At 48.6% G+C, this 27,475-nt stretch overlaps 1 protein-coding gene across 1 annotated transcript in view; it reads left to right on the forward strand.

Moving 5' to 3' along the window:
- The first annotated feature begins 6,295 nt into the window (after positions 1-6,295).
- The window catches only part of LOC117072013 (myosin-16), a 71,665-nt gene continuing 50,485 nt past the window's right edge, over positions 6,296-27,475 (forward strand). Inside the window, exons 1-11 of the mRNA XM_033191783.1 lie at positions 6,296-6,778; positions 11,057-11,200; positions 15,530-15,686; positions 16,942-16,969; positions 17,961-18,057; positions 19,083-19,175; positions 20,807-20,870; positions 21,708-21,806; positions 23,559-23,666; positions 25,275-25,409; positions 26,106-26,374. Of these exons, the coding sequence (XP_033047674.1) occupies positions 6,569-6,778; positions 11,057-11,200; positions 15,530-15,686; positions 16,942-16,969; positions 17,961-18,057; positions 19,083-19,175; positions 20,807-20,870; positions 21,708-21,806; positions 23,559-23,666; positions 25,275-25,409; positions 26,106-26,374 (1,404 nt within the window). The 5' untranslated portion in view covers positions 6,296-6,568. The remainder of the gene's footprint in view (positions 6,779-11,056; positions 11,201-15,529; positions 15,687-16,941; positions 16,970-17,960; positions 18,058-19,082; positions 19,176-20,806; positions 20,871-21,707; positions 21,807-23,558; positions 23,667-25,274; positions 25,410-26,105; positions 26,375-27,475) is intronic.

The following is a 27,475-nucleotide window of genomic DNA, read 5'->3' on the forward strand; positions in this document are numbered from 1 at the left end:
CTATGATCACACCACTGTACTCCAGCCTAGGCCACAGAGTGAGACCCTATCTCAAAAAAAAAAAAAAAAAAGAAAAGAAAAGAAAAGAAAAAAAGACACTCCCCCAAGTGATCTGTGTTGCATGCCCGCTGGATGTACAGATGAAGGGACTAGTCTGGAGAGCTGCTGGGACTTCCACATATCCACAAGTGAGACCGGGGAAGCCAGGATTCAAACCCAGATCAGCCTCCTTCCCCTGCACCACCCGCTTTCCTTGGTGCATGGTGTCGGATTCCTGGGTTCGATCCCCACTCTGCCCTTCCCTTGGTCTGCAAAGCATCATCTTTCCCTCTGAAGACTCTTAGCTTTTGCATTCCATGAGCTACATTGTCTGTACGTTTTGTGGCTCATGATTTATTTAAGTCGGTCTTAGTTATCAAAGATACCTAAGAAGAGCCGTTGCCTGGAGGGACAGGAGGGTTTTGGATTCGCGGGGGTCCTGGAAGTGGGGAGTCATTAGCAAGCAGGAGGCTGGTAGCCACTGAAAGGGATGGAACCTAGTGTCAGAGCCCTGCACGTCCCTCAGGGCAGCTCCTGGCTGGAGGGGCCTGTGCCCTAAACCACCAGGCCCACGCAACAGCAGTGACACCTTAGCTTGCTGTTTACAGCAGAACCATCATTAAAAAGACAATACAAAGGCCTGGCACAGTGGCTCACACCTGCAAACCCAGCACTTTGGGAGGCTGAGGTGGGTGCATCACTTGAGGTCAGGAGATCAAGACCAGCCTGGCCAACATGGTGAAACCCTGTCTCTACTAAAAATACAAAAATTAGCTGGGCATGGTGGTGGGCGCCTGTAATCCCAGCTATTCAGGAGGCTGAAGCAGGAGAATTGCTTGAACCCGGGAGGTGCAGAGGTTGTAGTGAGCTGAGATCACGCCACTATACTCCAGCCTGGGTGACAATAGCAAAACTCCTCTCAAAAAAAAAAAAAAAAAATACAAGTGCCTGGCACAGTGGCTTATACGTGTAAATTCAGCACTTTGGGAGGACGAGGTGGAAGGATTGCTTGAGGCCAAGAGTTCAAGACTTCAGGGAGCTATGATTGCATGACTGCACTCCAGCCCGGATGACAGAATGAGACCCTGTTCTAAATAAATAAATAAAATCAAGCAGCCTAATTAGTATAAACAAAGGCAACTCTCTTGCCTCCCCTACCCCCATTAGAGCAATTGAAAAGAAACTCAGTTCTTAGATGTGGCATATGTTTCATTTTAGTGACAAGTAGAATGCATCTTCACCTGACTGCTGGCACATGCATTTCTTTTCTCTTTTTCTTTTCTTTTCTTTTATTTTTAGACAAGGTCTTGCTCTATCACCCAGGCTGGAGCACAGTGGCACAATCTGGGCTCACTGCAACCTCCACCTCCCAGGTTCAAGCGATTCTCGTACCTCAGCCTCCCAAGTAGCTGGGATTACAGGCACCTACCACTACACCCAGCTAATTTTTGTATTTTTAGTAGAGACAGAGTTTCACCATCCCGAGCTTGAGGCCAGGTTGATCTCAAACTCCAGATCTCAGGTGATCCCCCCACCTCAGCCTCCCGAAGTGCTGGGATCACTGGCGTGAGTACCCGCACCCGACCACATTTCCTGTTCGTGTGGATTTTGGTCTCATCTCCCTGGTGGTTTCCATCTATGTTAAGCAGAACCAGGGAAACTGGCAACAAAAAGATGATGCAATTGAGCCATCAGAGGCAGCAAATGACAAAAGGAAGTTTACGTAGAGCTATTGTAGCTTCCGGAAGGGGCAGGGGCAAGGCTGCCCAGGAACCAGGTCTCCCGGATGCTGGATACAGACTCCTGGATGCTATGGCAGAAGCCAGAACTCCCAGCTTAGTGCTCCCTGCTGACAGGGCATAGGAAGGATTAGACAGGAGTTCTTAACCTGGGGCTTGGGAATCTTCAATGGGAAAACAGTTCCATTGTGATTTTTCACTGCCTTTAGCCAAAAGGTTTCATCTTCTGCCCTTTGTAACGTGGTCTTATTCATCCCAGTCTCATTAACGGTCCTTGCAACTTTCTCTACAGTGGAAGTCACTGGTATTTTTTTATTTTATTTTTAATATTTATTTATTTATTTATTTTGAGACGAAGTCTCGCTCTGTTGCCCAGGCTGGAGGGCAGTGGCACAATCTCGGCTCACTGCAAGCTCCGCCTCTCGGGTTCACGCCATTCTCCTGCCTCGGCCTCCCGAGTAGCTGGGACTACAGGCACCTGCCACCACGCTCGGCTCATTTTTTTTTTTTTTTTTTTTAATAGAGACAGGGTTTCACCATGTTAGCCAGGATGGTCTCGATCTCCTGACCTCGTGATCCACCCGTCTCAGCCTCCCAAAGTGCTGGGATTACAGGCGTGGACCACCGCGCCCAGCCAGTAACTGGTATTTTTAAATTTTCTTTTCTTGAGACAGCGTCTCGCTCTGCTGCCCAGGCTAGAGTGCAGAAATGCGGCCGGGCGCGGTGGCTCAAGCCTGTAATCCCAGCACTGTGGGAGGCCGAGACGGGTGAATCACGAGGTCAGGAGATCGTAGACCATCCTGGCTAACACGGTGAAACCCCGTCTCTACTAAAAAATACAAAAAACTAGCCGGGCGAGGTGGCGGGCGCCTATAGTCCCAGCTACTCGGGAGGCTGAGGCAGGAGAATGGCGGATAAGCTCGGGAGGCAGAGCTTGCAGTGAGCTGAGATCCGGCCACTGCACTCCAGCCCGGGCGACAGAGCAAGACTCCGTCTCAAAAAAAAAAAAAAGAAAAGAAAAGAAATGCAATCATAGCTCATTGCAGCCTTGACCTTCGCAGTTTAAGCAATCCTGCCTCAGTTTCCCAAGTAGCTGGAACCACAGGCATACACCACCACCCCCGGTTAACTTTCTAATTCTTTTTATTTTATTTTATTTTATTTTATTTTGAGACAGATTCTCACTATGACTCCCAGGCTAGAGTGCAGTGGCACAATCTCAGCTCACCACAACCTCTGCTTCCAAGGTTGAAGTGATTCTCATGCCTCAGTCTCCCGAGTAGCTGGGACTACAGGCACACACCACCATACTCATCTAATTTTTTTGTATTTTTAGTAGAGATGGGCTTTTGCTGTGTTGACCAGGCTGGTTTCAAACTCCTGGCCTCAAGTGATCCACCCGTCTCGGCCTCCCAAAATGCTGAGATTACAGGCATGAGCCATGGCACCCTGCCTAACTTTCTAATTTTTATAGAGACAGGGTGTCGGTATGTTGCTCAGGCTGGTCTTGAACTCCTGGCCTCGAGCAATCCTCCTGCCTCAGCCTCCTAAAAGTGCTGGAATTACAGGCCTGAGCCACCTCCACCCAGTCAATCACTGGTATTTTCATATCAAATTACAGTAGTTGCAGACATCGTAAAATATAATTAATTATTACTGCTGCTCCAAAACTACAGTGCTTGTGAGACCTGTTGCTAGATTATGTTATTTGATGCATTTATAAAGAGGCACATCTATTACTAGATCATGCATTTTTAATATTTTATTAATTATATTTTAATGTCATGTGTTTCCCTGGTAATCCTACATATTTTGTTGCTTGAATTTGAAACATTTTGTCCAATAGGACCACAGGTATCATCATGTCCAACCAAAGGGGTTCCTGGCCTGTGAGGGCACAAGACCCCTACCCACCTCCTCTCCTTTCTTGTTTTCTGTGCAACAGCCAAGCTTTCAGTGCTAGGATAGCGGGAGTGGGTGACGCAGAAAAAAAGTTCCAGCCAGAACTCTCTATGCCAGGCCCCACAGGGAGACAAGAGGAGGAGAAAGCGCCTGGCTGTGCCTCAGTGGCTTGCCTGTTGTGACTCAGCTTCTTTTGGAAAAACCGGGGGTGTTGGCAGGAGAGGCTGTAGGCGCAGTACAGCGGTTGCCCAGTGCACAATTAGGAGTCCCTCATCTAAAGGCTGAGGCTGTACCCTTGGCCTTGAGAAATGCACTGCTGGCAAAGGGGCTCAGAGCCACACCCTCCCTGAAACTTCGAGAAGGTTCTTCATCCCCAAGACCAACTGGGGAGGCCCCTGATTTCTGTTTTTGCTGCCTTGAGCCTCCAGTTCCCCTCCTTCCTGGGGATTCAGTAAAACTGTTTGGGGTTTGGGAATTGAGAGACCCAGACTGTCCTCGTTTTAGGAGAGACAATGATTGACCCAGGCAATCATTTTATACCTGGGACCTGCTTGACGTCTGGTGAAGCCTGTGGACCCTGCTCATATTAGTGTTTTTAAATGAATAAAATAGGCCGGGCATGGTGGCTCATGCCTGTAATCCTAGCACTTTGGGATGCTGAGGCAGGCGGATCACTTGAGGTCAGGAGTTCAAAACTAGCCTGGTCAACATGGTGAAACCCTGTCTCTACTAAAAATACAGAAAAAAAAAAAATTTAGCTGGGCGTGGTGGTGGGCACCTCTCAGCTACTCAGGAGGCTGAGGCAGGAGAATTGCTTGAACCCAGGAGGCAGAGGTTGTAGTGAACCAAGATTGCACCACTGCACTTCAGCCTGAGCAACAGAAGAAAACTCTGTCTCAAAAAAAAAAAAGTAAAATAAAATACACAGAACTACAAAGGAAACCAATGGTATTGCAATACTGGCTGGGTGCGGTGGCTCAAAAACCAGTAATCCCAGCACTTTGGGAGGCCAAGGTGGGAGAATCATTTGAGGCCAAGAGTTTGAGATCAGCTTGGGCAACATGGTGAGACCTCATCTCTACGAAACATTTGAAAATTAGTCGAGCATAGTAGCTTATGCCTGTAATCCCAGCATTTTGGGAGGTTGAGGTGAGAAGATTGCGTGAGCCCAGAAGTTGGAGGCTGCAGTGAGCTATGACTGTACCAAAGAACTCCCGCCTGGGTGATGGGAATAAGACCTTGCCTCTGAAAAAGAAAAAATATATTAAAAAACTAATTTGTGACATGGCAGTAAGGCAATAATAAATGTCCTTATTAATAAATTTAAAGAATGATATCAAAATGAGGGTTTAAAGAGACCATAATTTTAAAGTTGACATGAAGATAAACAGTATTTTGAGACATCTGCAGCCACCCTAACGAGAAGTGAAGAGCTTTGATTTTTGCTAGGAGAAAACAGAGACAGTGATGGTGCTACTGCAGCCTATGGCCTCTGTTCATATCAGATAGAAAAAGAAAACCAAGTGGCAATTGATTTCCTGTCCCATTTATTTCACAGATCCTGGTTAGAAACCCTACCTTTAACCTCTCCATGCCCCAGTGTTCTCCTTCATAAAATGGGCTTCCTGATCCCTACCTCACAGCCTTAGTGTGAGGAACATATGAGATGACAGAGGCAGAAGCATTTGTGTTGTTGGGAGTAGGGGGCACTTAACTGTGAGGATTTATTAGCTTGTTTCGTTTTTAAATATAACTTCAACTTTTATTTTGGATTCTGGGTGTATATGTGCAGGTTTTTTACATGGGTATATTGAGTGACACTGGGATTTGGGATCCAAATGATCCCATCACACAGGTGCTAAGCATAGTATCAAATAGGTTGTTCTTCAACTGTTGCCTCCCTCCCACTCTCCCCCATCTAGTAGTCCCCAGTGTCTGTTGTGTCTATCTGTATGTCTGTACCCACTTATAAGCTCCCACTTATAAATGAAAACATGTGGTATTTGGTTTTCTGTTTCTATGTTAATTCACTTAGAATAATGGCCTCCAGCTGCATCCATGTTGCTGCAAAGGATGTGATTTCATTCTTTTTTACAGCTGCATAGTATTCCATGGTGTATGTGTACCACATTTTCCTTCTGTTTTTTGAGTTTTTTTTTTTAAGACAGGTTCTCGCTTTGTCACCTAAGCTGGAGTGCAGTGGTACAATCATGGCTTCCTGCAGCCTTGACCTCCCCAACTCAAGCGATCCTCCTGCCTTAGCCCTGAGAGTAGCTAGGACTACAGGCACACACCACCATGCCTGGCTAATTTTTAAATGTTTTTGTAGACATGGGGTCTTGCTATATTGCCCAGGCTGGTCTCAAACTCCTGGGCTCAAGCTGTCCTTCCACCTTGGCTTCCCAAAGTGCTGGGATTATAGGTGTGAGCCTCTGTACCTGGCCTGTACCACATTTTCTTTATCTAATCCACCACTGATGGCCACCTAGGTTGATTCCATGTCTTTGCCATTGTGAATAATGCTGCAGTGAACATACAGGTGCGTGTGTCTTTTTGGTAGGACGACTTATTTTTCCCTTTGGGTATATAGCCAAGAATAGGATGGCTGGGTTGAATAATAGTTCTGTTTTAAGTTCTTTGAGAAATCTCCATACTGCCTTCTACAGTGGCTGAACAATTAGCTTCTTTCTTACTCTTGGTTATGAAAGCCTAATGGCACCAAGGCAGACAAGGTGGCATGAGAGAAGCAAGCCTCTGTCTTTCTCGGGACATTGGCTCCAGCCTGTCCACCAGCTTCAGCAGCTTGTCTCTGCTTCCCCCCACAGCACCCAGGGAAGTACTGGTTCCTGCCCTCAGTTCCTTCCTGCTCCATCCTCAACCAAGCTGCCATGCCTGGTGGGTACAAAGGGGAGTGTGGGGACGATGTGGATCCTATGCCTTTCCTGGCACCTCCCGAAAAGGAGAGGATTGAAGCCATGAACAAGCCCTATGACATTAAGAGGTCCTGCTGGGTCAAAGATGAGAAAGAAGGCTTCGTCGCTGGAGAGATCCAGTCTGAACAGGGTGACCAAGTCACCGTGAAGACGATCACCAACCAGGTGAGTGGGGCTTGATCTCCAGGATGAAACTGAGTGGCAGGCACCCAGGCCTTTTCTAGGCATGCTCCCGCCCAGAAAGCAGGGTGGCAGAAAGAGCAGGTGCCTCCAAGTCTCGTGTGCTGGGGTCAAATCCAGACTCGCCTACACTCAAGCTGTGCTGCCCTGGGCAAGACGCATTTCCTCTCTGAGCTATATCACAATAGAGATTCCAAGACAGGACACATGAAAGCACTTCACAGACTCTAAAACAGTACTGTGCATAAGGGATGATCATGAGAGTTACTTACCTTTGATGTCTCAAACAGCTTTCAAGTGGAAGCTATTTTCTAAGCATGAGAGTGAGCATGTCACTCATGATCATGTCACTGTGTGCCATGGCCCCTGGTGGCATGAGGGGCATGAGAGAGGGCGCAGAACACCCTGGCTCACTGGCTGAGCTCTTCAGCTGCATGAAGAACAGATGGTGGTTCCTAGGTCCCTTGGAGCATGGCGGTGGTGTGCTGGATGTGATGGCTTGTGATGGCTTTTAATGGGTTGCAAAGACCCAACCTGGCTTGTGATGGCTTGCAGGGACCCACCTAGGTTACCATGGCTAGCAAGGACCCAACCTGGCTTCTCTTGGATTGCAGGGATCCAACCTGGCTTGTGATGGTTTGCAAGGACCCCAACACTAAACAATGAGGGACTTTACAGCCAGTTGTTAAACCTTGGGTAGCTTGCTATCAGCCATGATGGAAGTATTTACACCACAGAAATGGGCACATGCTGTAAATCAGGGATGCTTCCCCTCAGACAGGTGGTTTACCAATCCACCCTGCTCTCTGCTGGCCCACATTATGTCTGACTGTGAGATATGACTTGAGAGAGTGGATAGAAAATTTGGGTTATTAGGCTGGGCATGGTGGCTCACGCCTGTAATCCCAGCACTTTGGGAGACCGAGGCAAGAGGATTCCTTGAGCTCAGGAGTTTGAGACCAGCCTGGGCAACTTGGTGAGACCCTATCTTTTTTTTAAAAAATAAATAAATAACAATTTTTATTAGAATTTTTTAAATTTGGTTTATTTTAAATGGGTAAGGGCAGCAGTCTCTTATATTCTTGGTAGATCCCTGGTGAGGCACTTGACACTTTGTTTAATCCTTCCGGCAATCTTATGTGGTAGGATTTATTGATCCTATTTTGCAGAGAAGGAAAAATGAGGATCAAGGGCACTTTAGGTGACCTGTATATGTTGCAAAAATAGCAAATGATGAACTTGGATTCAAACCCACTGTATCTGGCTCATATGCCCATGCCCCCTCTATGACACCATTTCATCTCTCCATGGTGGGCTGCCAAGAGGGAGGCATGAGCCATCGCACCCGGCCACTTTTTCATTTAAGAAAAAAGACATTCCCCTGCTCCCTCCAAACCACCTTCAAGGATAAAACTGAAAGCAAGCAAGCAAAGAAGACAAACAAACAAAAAAAACCACACACACACAAAAAAACACAAAGAGCAATGAGTCTTCAGCAATAAATATGTTAGCACCTGCGAGGTCCATTCCTGGTTAATTTCTTGATTAAAAGAAGTCAGAGACCAGGCACGGTGGCTCAAGCCTGTAATCCCAGCACTTTGGGAGACCGATACAGGCAGATTGCTTGAGGCTAGGTGTTTGAGACCAGCCTGGGCAACATAATGAGGCCCCCTTTCTACAAAAAATTAGCCAGGTGTGGTGGTGCATCCCTGTACTCCCAGTTACTTGGGAGGCTGAGCGAGGAGGATCGCTTGAGCCCAGGAAGTTGAGGCTGCAGTGAGCTAGGATTGCACTGCTGCACTCCAGCCTGGGTGACAGAGAGAAACCTTGTCTCAAAAAAACAAGGAAGCCAGAGACCTCAGTGATCGGAACTGGCAACAGCTGTATTTTTATCTGTGCCTGCCTTTGAGAGGAGCAGTGGTGAAAAGATGCAGCTATAACGGGTTTGAATGAAAGTCAGCTTGATTACCAGGAGAAACATAGTTTTGGAGAGGAGAGTGCTGCAGTGTCGTGAGAAATGATGGGTGATGATAGTGGAGACCCAGAGTGCATCCAAGTTTGGATGCACACTTAAGGACAACACAATTTCCTTGAGTATCTGCAGCAGACAGGGCTGGCCAGCCGGGTTTGGAACAGAAAAGATGGAGCCTGTGACGCTGGCTTCCCTGGCTCCTAAAATAAAGGCCAAGTTCTCCATTCCTCTGCTGAAAGTGAAGTGTCTGCACGTGGACGAGGACCAGAGATCTGGAAATCCCTGGAAATGAATTCAGAATAAAACCCAGCTTGAGGCCAGGCACAGTGGCTCATGCCTGTAATCTCACCACTTTGGGAGGCCGGGCAGGGAGGATCACCTGAGGTCAGGAGTTTCAGACCAGCCTGGCCAACATGGTGAAACCCCATCTCTACCAAAAATACAAAAATTAGTCGGGCATGGTGGCCTGCACCTGTAATCCCAGCTACTCGGGAGGCTGAGGCAGGATAATTGCTTGAACCCAGGAGGCGGAAGTTGCAGTGAGCTGAGATCATGCCACTGCACTTCAGCATGAGTGACAGAGTGAGACTCTGTCTCAGAAAAACAAAAACAAACAAAAAACAGCTTGATTTACTAAGGGTGTGGTAACCATTACAGGGAGTGGGGGTGGATTTTCCAGAACTGTCAAGATTTCAAATTATCTGCCTATTGTACTAGTAAATTATTAAAAGTCCCAGAAATCCCAGTATGGATTCAGGGCTCACATCTAAGGCTGCAGGCAGCCAAAAGATATTTGTTTTCCAGCTCGTGTGTCTTCAGCTTTGATCCCAGATGCTGGAGCTTCTTAAGAGCTGGCACTAGTTTTTGTTTTTTTGTTTTGTTTTTTTCTTGCTCTGTCACCCAGGCTGGAGTGCAGCGGCATGATCTCAGCTCACTGCAACTCCCGCCCCCTGGGTTCAAACAATTCTCCTGCCTCAGCCTCCTAAGTAGCTGGGATTACAAGTGTGTGCTACCACGCCCAGCTAATTTTTGTATTTTTAGTAGAGACAGGGTTTCACCATGTTGGCCAGGCTGGTCTCGAAATCCTGACCTCAAGTGGTCCACCCACCTAGGCCTCCCAAAGTGCTGGGATTACAGGCATGAGCCACTGCACCCGGCCTAGTCTTCATTTGTAGATGAAGAAATTGGGGTGCAGCATGGGGAAGAGATCTGCCCATGTGGCACAGGCGCAAACACACCTACTGATGAACGCTCATTGCTGTTTTCTTTTTTTTCTTCTCTTCTTGCTTGCTTTCGATTTTATCCTTGAAGGTGGCTTGCAGGGAGCAAGGGAATGTCTTTTTTCAAATGGAACAGTGGCTACATGTGGTGGCTCACACCTGTAACACTTTTGGGGGCGAGGATGGGAGGATCATTGGAGGCCAAGAGTTTAAGATCAGCATAGGCAACACAGCAAGACCTTGTCTCTAGAAAAAAAAATTAAAAATGAGCCAGGCGTGGTGGTGTGCACCTGTAGTCCCAGCTAATCGGGAGGCTGAGGCAGGAGGATAACTTGAGCCCAAGAGATCGAAGCTGCAGTGAGCTATGATTGTACCACTGCACTCCAGCCTGGGCAACAGAGCAAGATTATGTCTCAAAAAATAAAATTAAATTAAAAATTTAAAAATGAAGAAGTTTGGCTGGTCTGAAGTAGTGAGTTATCTCAATTAATTGTTCATGGTCAGTTACAGATCAAAATCCTTGTTCCACTCTTCCACCCACCCTTCTCATTACTGCACTTAGTCTTTTAAAAAAAAAAAGTGAAATGGAAAAGCTCATTGCTATTTCAAAATCACCGCTAACTCTCAAGGCAGAGAGCCAAGAGTCACATCTTTGCAAAGTGTTCATGGGATCAAAGAGTAAGCTCTGATCATCTATCAGGATGGATTTGGCTGGAAAAGAAGCACAGCCCAGAGGTTCTCTGTAACAAAGGGAGGGAATGTCATAGTTTATAAGGTATTTCTACATGATTCCACTTCAGTTCATATAATTCTCCCAGTAACCTGCCAGGGAGACTACTGTCATTTCAACATCAGAGAGGAGGCAGTTGAAGCTACATTGGCCTCAGAAGTGCCTCCCCATCCCAGGACACACAGGGGGATGTGGCTGGACCAGGACTTGGGTCCACTGGATGCTCCACTCCATCTCCTTCTGGGACTCCAGAGGGTGTGTGGTGACCTGGGCCAGATGCCCCATGCCTAGGACGGCACTATTTCCTGATGCCTGTGCTGCTGTGTCTTGACCCTCCCCAGACACTCACTGTGAAGAAGGATGATATCCAGCAGATGAACCCACCCAAATTCTACCAGGCCAGCGACATGGCAGACATGACCTTCCTGAATGAGGCCAGTGTCCTAGACAATCTGCGCCAACGCTACACCAACATGAGGATCTACGTGAGTGCCGGGGATGGGGTGAGCACGGGGAGGAAGGAGTGACTGCAGATCTTCTGCTCTTCTTTTGATGAGGAGGGGGGTGGCTACTCCACCCTGCCCAGCTCCCAATACACATTATGACTTAGACAAAGGCACAGGGACCACATTTCTGACATGTTAGAATTTCCACCCAAAGCCTTCGGCATCTCAGTAATGGCACCATCTCCATGAGCAGCTGAAACACATTTTGCTAAGGCTGTCACCCAAAAATCTTCCTCCTCAGGCTCCACTCCTCTTCCTCAAACTCTCAAATCAAAACATCATTTTCCCCCTAGTGACTTCATGGGCCATTATTAGAAGTCCATACATCCATCCAAACATTCACCCACCAAACATTCATCCATCCAAATATCTACCCATCCATCCAAACATCTATCCATCAACCCAAACATCCAAACATGCATCCACCTATCCAAACATCCATACATCTATCCATCCATCCAAACATCTATCCATCAATCCAAACATCCAAACATTCATCCACCTACCCAAACATCCATCCCTCCATCCATCAACCAAACATCCATCCATCCATCCATCCATCCACTCATCCACCCCACCAAATATCCAAATATCCATCCATCCATTCAATCATTCATCAAAACACTCATCCACCCATCCATCCAACAAACATTGAGGAAATGTGATATAACTGTAGCCTGAGGAACTTAGGAAGGACAATAGACTGCATCCTTGAAGAAGTTCAGTTTCACTTTGTCTGACATAATGACCAGAGTGAGTTACAATCAGTCCTCCAAGCATCTTGGAAATCTTAAGACAGAAAGATGATTTACTGAAGGTGTTGCAGCTTAACTCCCAAAATGGGTTGTCTAAGGATGTGTGGGTGTTTGCCTCTCTAGATGTCTTTACTAAAAAGGAAAGAGGCTTATCTGGTAGGAATAGGCAAGGTGCAGCCTGATTCCCAGGTAAGGGCCTGCTGGGGGTTCCCCCTCCCTGGGCGTATGGTTATAGCCAAGAGGGCTTCTGTGACCCCAGATTCATCCTGCTTTAATACTACTGTGGTTCTAGATTCAGGCCCCAGCAGCACCATAGACCCAGGTGGTGCTGGAAGTTCTCTGAAAAGCTCTTGAATATATTTGCTAAGTCTGGAGGTTAGCAGGGCATCCTTGGACCCCAGGTCTAGAAAGAGCCATACCCGGCCAGGCGCGGTGGCTCACACCTGGAATCCCAGCACTTTGGGAGACCGAGGCAGGTGGATCAAGAGGTCAGGAGATTGAGACCATCCTGGCTAACACAGTGAAACCCCGTCTCTACTAAAAATACAAAAAAATTAGCCGGGGGTGGTGGCAGACGCCTGTAGTCCCAGCTACTCAGGAGGCTGAGGCAGGAGAATGGTGGGAACCTGGGAGGCGGAGCTTGCAGTGAGCCGAGATCGTGCCACTGCACTCCAGCCTGGGCAACCGAGGGAGACTCCATCTCAAAAAAAAGAGAGAGAGAGAAAGAGCCACACCGACTCCCGGCTGAGCCTGGAGCCTGGAGCCTGGGCTGAGAATGTCAAGATGCAGGCTCAAAGGTCAAGCTCAGGGCCAGGGCTTACCTGGGGCTGTTCTGCATGCAAGCCCTTGTTCCTCCTGGGTGACCACATCATGACTTTTGGCTAAGGGACTGCAGGCTCTGTGGAGTATAGCCTGAGATACCAGGGCAGGGAGTCCCCTCCTACATTAAAGCGCCTCGATAGAGCCACTTGTGCAACAACTCTAGCTGGCAAGGGCTGCTCCCATGATCCCAGCTGCTTCTCTCTCTCAATTCCTCCTGACCACAGCAGGGAGGTAACTGGCTTCCAGGCTGCTGTCTGTCCCCACCCCACAGCTGAGACAGGCTGGAGGGGAAGAGTGATTCCATGGCTGGCGTCCCAGGATGAGACACCGTGTGTCATACTCTCAGCTGTTCCACTGGGTTTCCTTCATCGTCTCTTTGTCTTTTTTCTTGCGGATCAGTTTCTACTTAATAAGTTTCCTTTTGAAAATTCAACATATCCCAGTCATGCTAAGGAGAAGCTGCTGGCAGGGAGAGGGGTGGATGGGGAGCAGTTATTCTTACTTGGTTCAAAATGGAAGGGTTTAAAGTTGAACTGAAACCAAGTATTTGGTGGAAGGTTTAGAGGTCAATGTGACTGTCCAGCAAGGAGAAGGGAAATTTAAGATTCATAGATTTGGCCATTTCCCATCTTCACTTATTCTTCCTGCTCTTCATTTATTTAATGATGTAATTGGTTTTCTGGGGTTTTGTTGTTTGTTTGTTTGTTTGTTTGTTTGAGATGCAGTCTCACTCTGTCACCCAGGCTGGAGTGCAATGGCGCAGTCTCAGCTCATTGCAACCTCCACTTCCCAGGTTCAGGCGATTCTCCTGCCTCAGCCCTGTTAGTAGCTGGCATTACAAACATGCTCTACCATGCCCAGCTAATTTTTGTATTTTTAGTAGACACAGGGTTTCACCATGTTGGTCACGCTCGTCTCGAACTCCTGACCTCGTGATCCACCTGCTTCAGCCTCCCAAAGTGCTGGGATTACAGGCATGAGCCACTGCGCCTGGCCTTTCTGTTCTTTTTTTTTTTAAACAGGGTGATTTCCCACAAAACTGCAATCTTGGAGTGAAAAGAAAGTTGGGGTCTCTTTTTAAGAGTAGGTCAAGGCTGGGTGCAGTGGCTCATGCCTGTAATCCCAGCACTTTGGGAGGCCAACGTGGGTGGATTGTTTGAGGACAGGAGTTCATGACAAGCCTGAGCAACACAGTAAGACTCCCATCTCTACAAAAAAACTTTTTAATTATCCAGGCTTAGTGGGCACATGCCTGTAGTCCCAGCTACTTGGGATGTTGAGGTGGAAGAATCACTTGAGCCCAGGAGGTCAAGGCTGCAGTGAGCTATGATCGTACCACTGCACTCCAGCCTGAGAAACAGAGCAAGCCTCTGTCTCTAAAAAAAAAAAAAAGAAAGAAAAAGAAAAAGAAAGAAAAAGACAGGTGGTCAAACCCAGCTGCCACAAGTAGGGAGCTGAATCCACACAGGGAAGATTCCACAGCTTTTGAATCACCCCAGACATCTCTCAATGGACTCTCATGGAAAGCCAGATATATTAAGTGGCAAAAGCAAGATATAAAACAGTACTATAGGCTGGGCGCAGTGGCTCACACCTGTAATCTCAGCACTTTGGCAGGCCAAGGTGGGTGGATCCCTTGAGGTCAGGAGTTTGTGACCAGCCTGGCCAATATGGCAAAATCCCATCTCTACTAAAAGTACAAAAATTAGCCTGGTGTGGTGGCGTGCACCTGTAGTCCCAGCTACTCAAGAGGCTGAGGCAGGAGAATCACTTGAATCCAGGAGGCAGAGGTTGCAGTGAACCCAGATGGCACCATTGTACTCCAGCCTGGGTGACAGAATGAGACTCCGTCCACAAAATATATATAGATAAAATATATATATATATGGAAGGGAGCAAAAGAAACTAGCCCAGCATTTACCTGTGGTGAGGGTAGGGGTGGACAGGGAGCAAGTGGTATATATTTTGCAGTATACATGTTGCCACAGTGACAGTGTTACCTATTCAAATACAGATGGGCCCCAACTTACAATGGTTCAAGTTAATGATTTTCGACTTTATGATGGGGCAAAAGCAATACACATTCAATGCACTCCTCAATTTATGATCAAACCCATCGTATGTTGAAAATATCATAAATCAACTTCCAATACAATATTTTCAACATATGATGGGTTTATCTAGATGTGACCCCATCTTAAGTTGAGGAGTGTCTGTAATTAAACCAAAAGAAAACAAAACCAAATATATATTAAAGATAAGCCTCATTTAGCTTAATGAAAACAGACTCAGATACTCAAAAGATTTTGCCTCCAGAAGGCTGAGTTTTGTTGTTTTTGAGACGGAGTCTCACTCTGTCGCCAGGCTGGAGTGCAGTGGCATGATCTTGGCTCACTGCAACCTCTGCCTCCCAGGTTCAAGCGATTCTCCTGCCTCAGCCTCCCGAGTAGCTGGGATTACAGATGCGCACCACCACTCCCAGCTAATTGTTTTGTATTTTTGGTAGAGACAGGGTTTTACCATGTTGGTCAGGCTGGTCTGACCCCAGGTGATCCACCCGCCTCAGCCTCCCAAAGTGTTAGGATTATAGGCATGAGCCACCACACCTGGCAGAAAGCTTACCTTCTTCACAGCTTGCTCTTTGATAAACTGGGGCCTGAAAGGAACTTCACTGGGGGAAAAGGGTACCAGGAGGAAGAACCAGCTGACCATCTTCCCTCCCTCCCACCAGACCTACTCGGGCTTGTTCTGCGTGACAGTCAACCCCTACAAGTGGCTGCCCATCTACGGGGCCCGTGTGGCCAACATGTACAAGGGCAAGAAGCGCACAGAGATGCCACCTCACCTCTTCTCCATCTCTGACAACGCCTACCACGACATGCTCATGGGTGCGTCAGGGTGGGCTCTGCTGGGGCAGGGGTTGTGGGAGACAAGCCTTCCTTTGCCATTGTGGCTCCAGGCGCATTAAGACTTTGTGATACCCCATCCTAACCCTGACTCTGCACCACCAGTTGAAGTTCTTTGCTAAATGTTGAGCAGCAGCTACTGCTACCAGGTGCCAGGGCTCAGTGAGTGTGCTGGGCACTTGCTAGGCACCAGCCCTACCTCACACCTTATCTCATTTAAGCTTCACAAACCCATGGGATGCCAAGGTAAGTAGGTAAGTAACTTGCTCAGAGCTCAAGTTAATGCTCTTAACCATTACCTGTATGATCCTTGCTGCATATTATAGTGATTCCTGTATGTGATTTTTTTTCTTTTTTTCTTTTTTTTTTGAGATAGAGTTTCACTCTTGTCGCCCAAGCTGGAGTGCAATGGTGCGATAGCTCACTGCAACCTCCACCTCCTGAGTTGAAGCAATTCTCCTGCCTCTGCCTTCCAAGTAGCTGGGATTACAGGCATGTGCCACCATGCCCAGCTAATTTTTATATTATTAGTAGAGATGGGGTTTCAACATGTTGGCCAGGCACTCCTGAACTCCTGACCTCAGGTGATCCACCCATCTCAGCCTCCCAAAATGCTGGGTTTATAGGCGTGAGCCACCGTGCCCGGCCGTGATTTGTATTTAAGAGACGGGGTCTCTGTTGCCCAGGCTGGAGTACAGTGGTGCAATCTTAGCTCACCGCAGTCTAGAACTTCTGGGCTCAAGCAATCCTCCTGCTTCAGCTTCCTGAATAGCCGAGACTATAGGCATACTCCACTATGCCCAGATAATTTTTTAATTTTTTGTAGAGACAGGATTTCACCATCTCGCCCAGGCAGGTCTTGAACTCTTAGGCTCCAGCCTCAGCTTCCCAAAATGCTGGGATTACAGGCATGAGTCATGCTGTCCAGCCCTCTATGATTTTTGTCCTCATTTCTCTTTATGTTGCTTAGGGCTGGGTAGCTTTATGGCAACTCTGGGCTGGTAGAAAGAGTGGCTGATAAATTCCTGATCCTTTCTGCAAAGGTGAACACTGCAGGGATGGGCACGGGGCCACAGATCCCACAGGATCCTGGATTTTGGCCTCCAAGTGTAGCCAAGGCCACAATCTAAGCCAGTTGGAATCTGGGGAAGCCCTGACTGGCTGGGGCATTGTTGAATGCCTAGTTTCTAAATGTTTCCTAATTACACCTTCCTGTTTCTTGTTTTCTTCCCTACAGATCGTGAAAATCAGTCCATGCTAATCACGTAAGTGTCTCTTCCCTCTCTCAGTCTATACACATATAATTAGATCTGTGTCTTACACATATAATTAAGCCTTCCTAGAATTAATTGTGGGACTTTGTTTGGAACTCTGCAGGCAGTGAGTGGGCTTAGCAGGGCGGGTGAGGCTGCACCTGCTAAACTGATGGGGTGGCCTCCCTGTCTCCTGGACCTCCCCACCTGCCTGTCTGTCCTAGCTAGGGGGTGAAATGTGAACAGAAATGTGTACCTTTGAGGCCAGGTGTGGTGGCTCACACCTGTAATCCCAGGGTTTTGGGACGCTGAGGCAGGAGGATCGTTTGAACCCAGGAGTTTGAGACCAGCCTGTTCAACATAGTGAGACCCCATCTCTACAAAAAATTAGCCAGTGTGGTGGTGAACACTTGTAGTCCCAGCTACTCAGGAGGCTGAGACAGGAGGATTGCTTGAGCTCAGGAGGTTGAGGCTGCAGTGAGCTATGATCACACCACTGCACTACAGCCTAGACGACACAGCAAAAGCCTCTCTCAAAAAAAAGAGAGAGAGAGAGAGAAAGAAAGAAAGAAAAGAGCACTTTTCTTTTCCTTTCTTTGAGATGGAATCTCACTCTGTGGCCTAGGTTGGAGTGCAGTGGCACGATCTCGACTCTGCAAGCTCTGCCTCCTGGGTTCAAGCAATTCTCCTGCCTCAGCCTCCCGAGTAACTGGGATTACAGGCATGTGCCACCATGCCTGGCTAATTTTTGTATTTTTAATAGAGACGGGGCTTCACCATGCTGGCCAGGCTGGTCTCGAACTCCTGACCTCAGGTGATCCTCCCACCTCGGCCTCCCGAAGTGCTAGGATTATAGGCATGAGCCTCTGTGCCTGGTTAACTTTTGTATTTTTAGTAGTGATGGGGTCTCACCTTGTTGGCCAGGCTGCTCTTGCTTCTTTTCTCTGCGGCTGACCGCCCCCTCTTCCCGCTTCTCTTGTTTGCTCTTTTTTTCCACCTGCAGCGGAGAATCTGGTGCTGGTAAGACTGAGAACACGAAGAAGGTCATCCAGTACTTTGCCAACATCGGAGGAACTGGCAAACAGACCACAGATAAGAAGGTAGAGTTGACTGGGTGGGCCCAGGGTCTATTTCCCGTCTTCAGGCTTCTGTGACACACACAGTGGCGACCCTTCAATCTTCACAGCTGCTCACAGCTTAGGGCCATTTTACAGACGAGGGGACTGAGGCTTAGAGCGAAGTGACTTGGATGGGGTCACACAGGGAGAAGGTGGCCATAAATCAGGGTCTTCTCCCCAAGGACTTGTTCTGCGGCCCCAGGCCATGTCTGCGTCCAGAAGGATGGGTAGCAGAGCCCCTTGTACTTGGCAGAGGAGAAACAGGAAAGTTCGCTGCCTGTTAAGTGGCTTCTGTAGGCCCTGGCTGCCCCAGGGCCACAAAGAGCCTTAGCTGGGCAGCCAGCTAAGGCAACTGTAAAAGGCCGACAGAGGCCAGGCACAGTGGCTCATGCCTGTAATTCCAGTACTCTGGGAGGCTGAGGTGGGAGGGTCGCTTGAGTCCAGGAGTTCGAGACCAACCTGGGCAACATAGCAAGACACCATCTCTACAAAAAACTTTAAAAATTAGCTGGGAGTGGTGGCATGTGTGTATAGTCCCAGCTACTCAGGAGGTTGAAGTGGGAGGATCACTTAAGACCAGGAGTTGGAGGCTGCAGTGAGCCCAGATAGCGCCACTGCACTCCAGCCTGGGCAACAGAGCAAAACCCTGTCTCAAAAAAGAGGTGGGGGGATGTGTAGGGAGGGGTTCCAGACTTGCTCAGAGGGCTCTCTGCCAACAGCAAAGTGAGGAAACAGTAGCTAGGGATCAAGTCCAAGTGGCTGCCCATGTCCCCAGGTGCCTGTCCCAGTGTCATGGAGCCACAGAGGGACAGACGCTGTCAGGCAGTGGCCCTCCTCCCAGGTTACTACATGCAGCCCCTCTGGCCCTGATTTTCTGGCCGCCCCAAGGCCATTATCCTCCTGGGTTCCCAGCACATGAGCCACTGTCATTTGCGAGCCCAGTCCCTCAGCCCTGGCCTCCCAGGCAGCGGCCAACTCAACTAACTTTGGGTTTCTTTCTGTGTCAGGGGTCTCTGGAGGATCAAATCATCCAGGCAAACCCTGTGCTGGAGGCCTTCGGGAACGCCAAGACCACCAGGAACAACAACTCCTCTCGCTTCGTAAGTGTGGGGGCTGCATGAGAGGCTCCCTGGGTGGTGAGACAGGTGTCATGACCCCGCCCCAGGTAAGGAAATTGAGGCTGGTTTAAATTAAGGTCAAAAGTGTGGGGCAAGTGAAGACATCCCCTTCCCAGAGATGTTTAAGGCACAGCAATCAGAATCAAATTGGCAACGAGGCAAAACTAATTCAAAAGACAAATAATCCCTCGTGGAATTCAGTTCAAGATTTGAAGACTCTTCCTAACGGGTCCAATCAGCCTCAACACCGAGAACTACAAATTGCAAATTTAACAGGTCATTTTGTATCAAAAGATCAATTATGAAGCACGTAGAATTTTTCAATTGTACGAAAACATTCTCTGGGTTCTGCAGAGACCCGGATAGGGTTAACTTTTTTTTTTTTTTTTTTCCCCTCAGAAATTGGTTTTCTTTGATGTATCCAAGTCTTACATTTCTCAACAAAGAAAAAAACAAAATCTCTATTAGCATAAAAGAAGGAGGCTGGGCACAGTGGCACACTCCTGTAATCCCAGCACTTTGGGAAGCCAAGGCAGGAGGATCCCTTGAGCCCAGGCAGTTTGAGGCCAGCCTCGGCAACATAGCGGGACCAGCCCCCATCTCTATAGAAAATAAAAATTAGCCGGGCATGGCCATGCATGCCTGTAGTCCCAGCTACTTGGGAGGCTAAGGTGGGAGGATCACCTGAGCCCAGGAAGTCAAGGTTGCAGTGAGCTGAGATTATGCCACTGCACTCCAGCCTGGACAACAGAGCAAGACCGCGTTTGGGGAGGCGGGGTGGGGGGTGGTAAAAAGTATCTAATCAGCAAACAGAACCCTCTTTAGTATTAATATTTAAGTCAAGTGGCTTTGATGCAGAACCTTGGCGACAACAAGGGTGGAGGGGCTGGGAGGTCACCTGGGGAGACAGATTAACAGCAGTAAGAAGCTGCAACCTCCTTCCAGGCTGGAGGGACATAAGAGAGGTGCTGTCCTAGGGTCCTAGTGGGTTCTTAAACCAGTGCAGCTGTCTGGCAGGAGCTGCAGTCACAGAGGCACCCTGAGACGCCAACTAGAGAGGAGCGATGCCCAGCCTCGTCTCCCTCACTCCCCTGTCTCCTCTGGGGCTTCCCATCGGCAGAGCCCAGTGAGCTTACACGAAGCCTCAGAAAACAGGGCTGGCAGCGGGTGAGGGGAGGAACAGAGGTGAGTGCAGACAGGCCCAGGAGCACCCGAGGTAGAGAGAGAGAGTCCTGTTTCCGGGAGAATTTACTGATGGCTCTGCCATGCAAGCCAGAGAGAGGAATGACATGGAAGTCTCCCGATAAAGAAGCATGGGAGGTGCTCCAAATTCGCATGGTGCCTGGTCTCTACACAGAATTCCAAAGAGTAGCAGCCCTCCTGCTGGCACTTCTCTCCCTGACAAATGCCCCAAACCACAGACCCTAGATTTAGCTCTGAGACCTGTCCGTGTGCTTCTCTGCCTATCTTCGTGGGAAATCCACTACTGCAATAGAGCCCAGTTACATCCCCGCAGGCCCCGATCAGCAACCCTTGGCCAACTCTGGGCCACTTATTGCTCTAAAGCTGTGGCCGACCTCCCTCCTGATCCCTCCCCTCTCTTCCCTGCTCAGGGCAAGTTCATCCGAATCCACTTTGGAACCACAGGGAAACTGGCTGGAGCCGACATCGAGAGCTGTAAGTCAGGCCCTCATTGGAGGGTTTGTTTGGGCAGCTACATGATCTGTGAGACCCAGTGCAACATGAAAATGAAGGGCTCTTGTTAAAAAATACCAAGAATTTCAGGCCAGGCGAGGTGGCTTATGCCTGTAATCCTAGCACTTTGGGAGGCTGAGGCGGGAGGGTTGCTTGAACCTAGGAGTTCAAGACCAGCTGGGCAACATAGTAAGATCCCATCTCTACAAAACAATGTGAAAAATTAGCCTGGCATGGTGGTACATGCCTGTAGTCCCAGCTACTCAGGAGGCTAAGGCAAGTGGATCGCTTGAGCCCAGGAGTCACCAGTGGTGACTGTTCTGGGCTTTAAGGAGAGGGGATTCCTGCTTTGAACCTGGGAGGCAGAGGTTGCAGTGAGCCGAGACTGCTCCATTGCACTCCAGCCTGGGCAACAGAGCAAGACTCCATCTCAAAATAAATATATAAATAAATAATTAAATAAATAAATAAATAAATAATCACAACACTGCACTCCAGCCTGGGCAACGCAGCAAGACCCTGTCTCTAAAAATCATAATAATAATACAGGAATTTCGAAACAGCAGCAGAGGAGCATTAAACCAAGTGGGAGGTCCTTCGGATTGCAGCCTGTTAGTGCCCAGGAAGCTGGCCCCATTCCCAGGACTCCCTCCGTGGCAGTCAGGTCCCCGGAGGCTGCCTGTCTGGGAAGAGCGAAACGTGGGGCTCACCACTGGTGACTGTTCTGGGCTTTATGGAGAGGGGGTTCCTGCTTTGTATGGAGCCCTGAACTCCAGGGAAACAGCTGTGTACTCACCAGGATCTTCACTTCTTTTTCAGATCTCTTAGAGAAATCTCGTGTCATCTCACAGCAAGCAGCCGAGAGAAGCTACCACATCTTCTACCAGATTCTCTCAAACAAGAAGCCTGAACTTGTTGGTAAAGACCTTTATGTCTATCCACCTGCCCCTGACCTTGCTTTTCTTCTTTTCCATAAGGAAAGAATTCCCTTGTGTAGGGAGTATCGTGTCACTCCTGGGGTTCTGTGATAATGTCTTCAGTTTAAAGTGATGTGAATGGGGCTGGGCGTGGTGGCTCATGCCTGTAACCCTAGGACTTTGGGAGGCAGAAGCAGGTGGATCACCTGAGGTCAGGAGTTCAGGACCAGCCTGGCCAACATGGTGAAACCCCATCTCTACAAAAATACAAAAAAATTAGCCGGGCATGATGGCAGGTGCCTGTAATCCCAGCTACTGGGGAGGCTGACGCAGGAGAATCGGTTGAACCTGGGAGGAGGAGGTTGCAGTGAGCCAAGATCACTCCATTGCACTCCGGCCTGGGCAACAGAGCAAGACTCCATCTCAAAAACAAACACACAAATAAAGTCAAATGGGTTACAGGGAACTTTCTCCAAGTTCTATTTGCACATTGCATCCTCATAGTAGCCAGATGAGGACCACTGTGGGCCCATTTCACAGATGAAATTTTGAGTACCTGCAAAATCTGGGATATAAACGTGGGATGTGAGGCTTTAAACCCTTTGTGTCTGCAACCTGCTGCCTCTGGGCCTGCCGCTTGGGCAGCAGCACCGGGATCAGCCCAAGACCACGATGGGCTCTGCCAGTGCTTGCATGCACAGTCCCAACAGGCTCTCCTCTTGGCAGACGCAGCCCACACCAGGCACACAGCTCAGAGAGTGGAAGACACTCACCCACTCAACTGGATGCCCTTGTGCAGGCGCCAACATGCTCAACTGTCCATGGCAGACCTGCCCAGACATAAAGTGGGAGGAGGGATGAAGACTCAGTCTTACACACACACGCACACCACCTAACCCAGCCAGAAATAAGGGCATTGAGTACCATTCCCCACTCACAGGTGGGCTTTATTTGTTTGGACAAAGTATACTTTTAAATTAACAGCATTTTGAGATTGGGAGACTTCACATAAAAATGCAATTTTCAGCCAGGTGCAGTGGCTCATGTCTATAATCCCAACACATTGGGAGGCGAAGGTAGGAGGATCACTTGAGCCCAGGAGTTTGAGACCAGCCTGGGCAACATAGCAAGACCCTGTCTCTACAAAAAATAAAAAATGGCTCACACCTGTAATCCCAGTACTTTGGGAGGCCAAGGCAGGCAGATCACCTGAGGTCAGGAGTTCAAAACCAGCCTGGCCAACATGCCAAAACCCCATCTCTACTAAAAATACAAAAATTAGCTAGGTGTGGTGGTTCGCACCTGTAATCCCAGCTACTTAGGAGACTGAGGCACAAGAATCGCTTGAACCTGAGTGGCAGAGGTTGCAGTGGGCCGAGATTGCTCCACCATACTCCAGCCTGGTGACAGAGTGAGACTCCGTCTCAAAAAAAAATTTTTTTAATAAATAAATAACTAGCCAGGTGTGGTGGTACCTGTGGTCTCAGCTACTCAGGAGGCTGAGGCAGGCAGGTCACTTAAGCCCAAGAGTTCAAGGCTGCAGTGAGCTATGATTGTGCCACCGCACTCCAGCCTGGGTGACAGAGCCAGACCCTGCTGAAAGAAAGACAGAGAGAAAGAAAGAGAGAGAGAAAGAAGAAGGAAAGGAAGAAGGGACAGAGGGAGGGAGGCAGGAAGGGAGGAGAGGTTAGAGATGGCAGAGAAGAAAACCACATGTCCGCCATTGGTTAACCTGCTTTGCTGCCCTTGGCAGAGAGTTTGCTGCTGGTCCCCAACCCTAAGGAATACCACTGGGTGAGCCAAGGCGTCACCATGGTAGACAACATGGACGACAAGGAGGAGCTGCAGATCACAGACGTGAGTGGGCAGGCAGAGCTGGAACAGGACGGGGAGAAGGCTTGGGACTCTGCGTGCATGGCCACTAGATCGGGGTGGCGATGGGGACACGAGCCCACCTAGAGTTGCCAGACAGCTGCCCAGATCTTCCCTGGAGATTTCTGGGGTTGCAGTCAGCGTTTTATTCCAAGCCCATTTTAGCAAGCTGAGTTTCTCTTTGCAGAGTCGAACTAGAATTCCATGGGGACTTCAGGGGCCATCAACCTCATGCAACTTTTCCTCCTCCCCAGCCCAGCTAGAAGTGACTCTGTCATTCTCCCGGTCCCCACCGTACTCTCTGGCTCCTCTTACGACACTAAGCACCCATGACTCCTGTTAGGATTATTTGTGTACTAGGTTCTCTCTCCTCTTGGACAACAGAATCAATTCCTGATTTATCTTTGCCTTCCCCTCACCTAACACCTGGCATGAAGCCTTAACAATAATAATAGTGCCAGGCACGGTGGCTTACACCTTTAATCCCAGTGCTTTGGAAGGCTGAGGCAGGAGGATTGCTTGAGTCCAGGAGTTTGAGACCAGCCTAGGCAACACAGTAAGATCCCGTCTCTGCAAAAAAAAAAAAAAAAAAAAAAAATTTAAAAATTAGCTGGGTGTGGTGGCACACACCTGTTATGATAATCAGCTACTCAGGAGGCTAAAGTGGGAGGATCACTTGAGCCCAGGAGTTCTAGGCTGCAATAAGCCATGATCATGCCACCACACTCTAGCCTGGGCAACAAAGTAAGACTCTATCTCAAAAAATAAAATAAAATAACTGGCCGGGCATGGTGACTCACAGCTGTAATCCCAGCACTTTGGGAGGCCAAGACAGGGGGATCACTTGAGGTCAGGAGTTCAAGACCAGCCTGACCAACATGGTGAAACCCCATCTGTACTAAAAGTTCAAAAAATTAGCCAGGCATGGTGGCACACGCCTACAATCTCAGCCACTCGGGAGGCTGAGGAAGGAGAATCACTTGAACCCAGGAGGTGGAAGTTGCAGGGAGCAGAGATTGTGCCACTGCACTCCAGCCTGGGCGGCAGAGGGAAGACTCCATCTATAAATAAATAAATAAAATTAGCCAGGTGTGGTGGCACGCGCCTGTTATCCCAGGTACTCGGGAGGCTAAAGTGGGAGGATCACTTGAGCCCAGGAGTTCTAGGCTGCAGTGAGCCATGATCGTGCCACTGTACTCTACTCTGGGCAAAAAGGTAAGACCCAAGCTCAAAAAATAAAATAAAATAACAATAATAATACCTCCTTTTCTTGAACACTTACTGTGTGCCAAGCACTGGACTAAATGTTGTCACATCATTCTGATCTATCCTTATCATCACCATCTTGCAGATAATGAAACAGAAGCCAGAGAGATTATTGTAAATAAATAAAATGACTATATTGCAGAACATCTGATCTGGGCCCCTTGGAGGAAAACAGAACTCTCCCTGTTCAGGGGATGTCCAATTCCAGCGTCCATGCCCTGCCACAGTGGCCCTTTGGCGTGGCCCCACCGTGGCAGTCCTATGGCCTCCACTATGTAGAATGAGAGGCCAGGTGTCATGTGACTTCATCTCTCTGTTGCTTTGCAGGAAGCCTTTGATGTGCTGGGCTTCAGCGCCGAGGAGAAGATGGCTGTGTATAAGCTGACGGGAGGTATCATGCACTTTGGGAACATGAAGTTCAAGCAGAAGCCCAGAGAGGAGCAAGCTGAAGTGGACACCACTGAGGGTGGGTGCTGGGGCTGGGGCTGCTCAGGGACAAGGTGGCCAGTGTGGGGAGTTCCCTGCTTTCCAGGGCTTTGTGACCATTTCAGGGATATGCCAGCTCTATGTGGCTGCAAACCATGCATGTTCAGACATTGATATTTTCAGAAAGGCACAATTGAGAGTCAAGACATGATTTTGGTTTTGTGCTGTCGTTGTTGTTTTAATTTGTATTTATTTTTTGAGACAGGGTCTCGGTTTGTTGCCCAGGTGGGAGTGCAGTGGTGCAGTCACGCAATTGTGGCTCACTGCAGTCTCAACCTTTTAGGCTCAAATGATCCTCCTGCCTCAACCTCCTCAGTAGCTGGGACTACAGGTGCACGCCACCACACCTGGCTGCTGGCTGATTTTTTTTTTTTTTTTTTTAGAAACGGGGTCTTGCTATGTTGCCCAGGCTGGTCTCAAACTCCTGGCCTCAAGTGATCCTCCTACCTTAACCACCCAAAGTGCTGGAATCACAGGCCTAAGCCACCTTGCCCAGCTGCCACCTGACCTTGAGCAAGTGTAGAAACTACCACGTCTTTGTTTTCTCATTGGCAAAATGGGATCTCCTCCACCCTGCCTTTCACCCCATCCCTGAGCCACCACAGATGTTGCCGGGTTTCTCCTGGACATGGCAACATCTTCCTTGCACTCACCTGATTTTTCCATCTCTACTCAGTGGCTGACAAAGTCGCCCATCTCATGGGTCTCAACTCCGGTGAACTGCAGAAAGGTATCACCAGGCCCCGGGTCAAAGTCGGCAATGAGTTTGTGCAAAAAGGTCAGAACATGGAACAGTGCCAAAACTCCATCGGGGCTCTGGGCAAGGCTGTCTACGACAAGATGTTCAAGTGGCTGGTGGCCAGGATTAACAAGACCTTGGACACCAAGATGCAGAGGCAGTTCTTCATTGGAGTGCTGGACATCGCTGGCTTTGAGATCTTTGAGGTGGGCCTGGCCTTGCATTTGGTTTTTGCTTTGGGGTGGCTGTCCTCCTTATATAAGCTACTTTTTTGCTTATATCAGTTATAAAGTTCTCTTGTTTCTCACCTTGGACCTGGGGCAGACCAATCTCGGTTTGCCACTGGATCTCTGACTTTTGGACTCCAGAAATTTCCAGCTTCATTTGTTTGGTGCCAAGTCATAAAGAATGGTGTGAACTTTAAGGATGGGATGAGTGGTGTACTGAAGCCAGCCTGTACTGGCTAACAAGACTGTGTTATTTTCAGGAATTTTGTGAGCCAGTTGACGTCATGTTGCTAGCTTGAAATTAGCCATGGCTTGAATATTTACACCATGGAAATTGGCAAACACTATAAATCAGGGGTTTGGTTTTTAAGAAGAGCTGATTTATCAGCTCACCACTTTAAAAAAAAAAAAAAAAAAGCTTGTAAACCCCCTTTATTAGTCCATTTTCTTTTCTTTTTTTTTTTGAGACAGAGTCTGGCTCTGTCGCCCAGGCTGGAGTGCAGTGGCCAGATCTCAGCTCACTACAAGCTCCACCTCCCGGGTTCATGCCATTCTCCTGGCTCAGCCTCCCGAGTAGCTGGGACTACAGGCGCCGGCCACCACACTCGGCTAGTTTTTGTATTTTTTAGTAGAGACAGAGTTTCACTGTGTTAGCCAGGATGGTCTCGATCTCCTGACCTCGTGATCCGCCCGTCTCGGCCTCCCAAAGTGCTGGGATTACAGGCTTGAGCCACCGCGCCCGGCCCAGAGCTTCACACTTTTTGCCCAGGCTAGAGTACAATGGAGCCATCTCAGCCCACTGCAACCTCTGCCTCCTGGGTGCAAGTGATTCTCCTGCCTCAGCCTTCTGAGTAGCTAGGATTAAAGGCGTGTGCAACCATGCTCAGCTAATTTTGTATTTTTAGTAGAGACAGGGTTTTACCATCTACCTGTCTACCATCCAGGGCTAAAGTCTGGTTGCCTGGATTTGGGGTCTGAACATCATACTGTGTGGCCGGAGGCATGTGTTAAACCACTTTGTGCCTCTGTAGAGGAGGGAACAGAGAGCTGCTTCTCATAGGGTGCTGAATGGCCATTGTT

This window comes from Trachypithecus francoisi, unplaced genomic scaffold (genome assembly GCF_009764315.1).
Source record: "Trachypithecus francoisi isolate TF-2019V2 unplaced genomic scaffold, Tfra_2.0 Lachesis_group4, whole genome shotgun sequence".
Classification (NCBI taxonomy): domain Eukaryota; kingdom Metazoa; phylum Chordata; class Mammalia; order Primates; family Cercopithecidae; genus Trachypithecus; species Trachypithecus francoisi.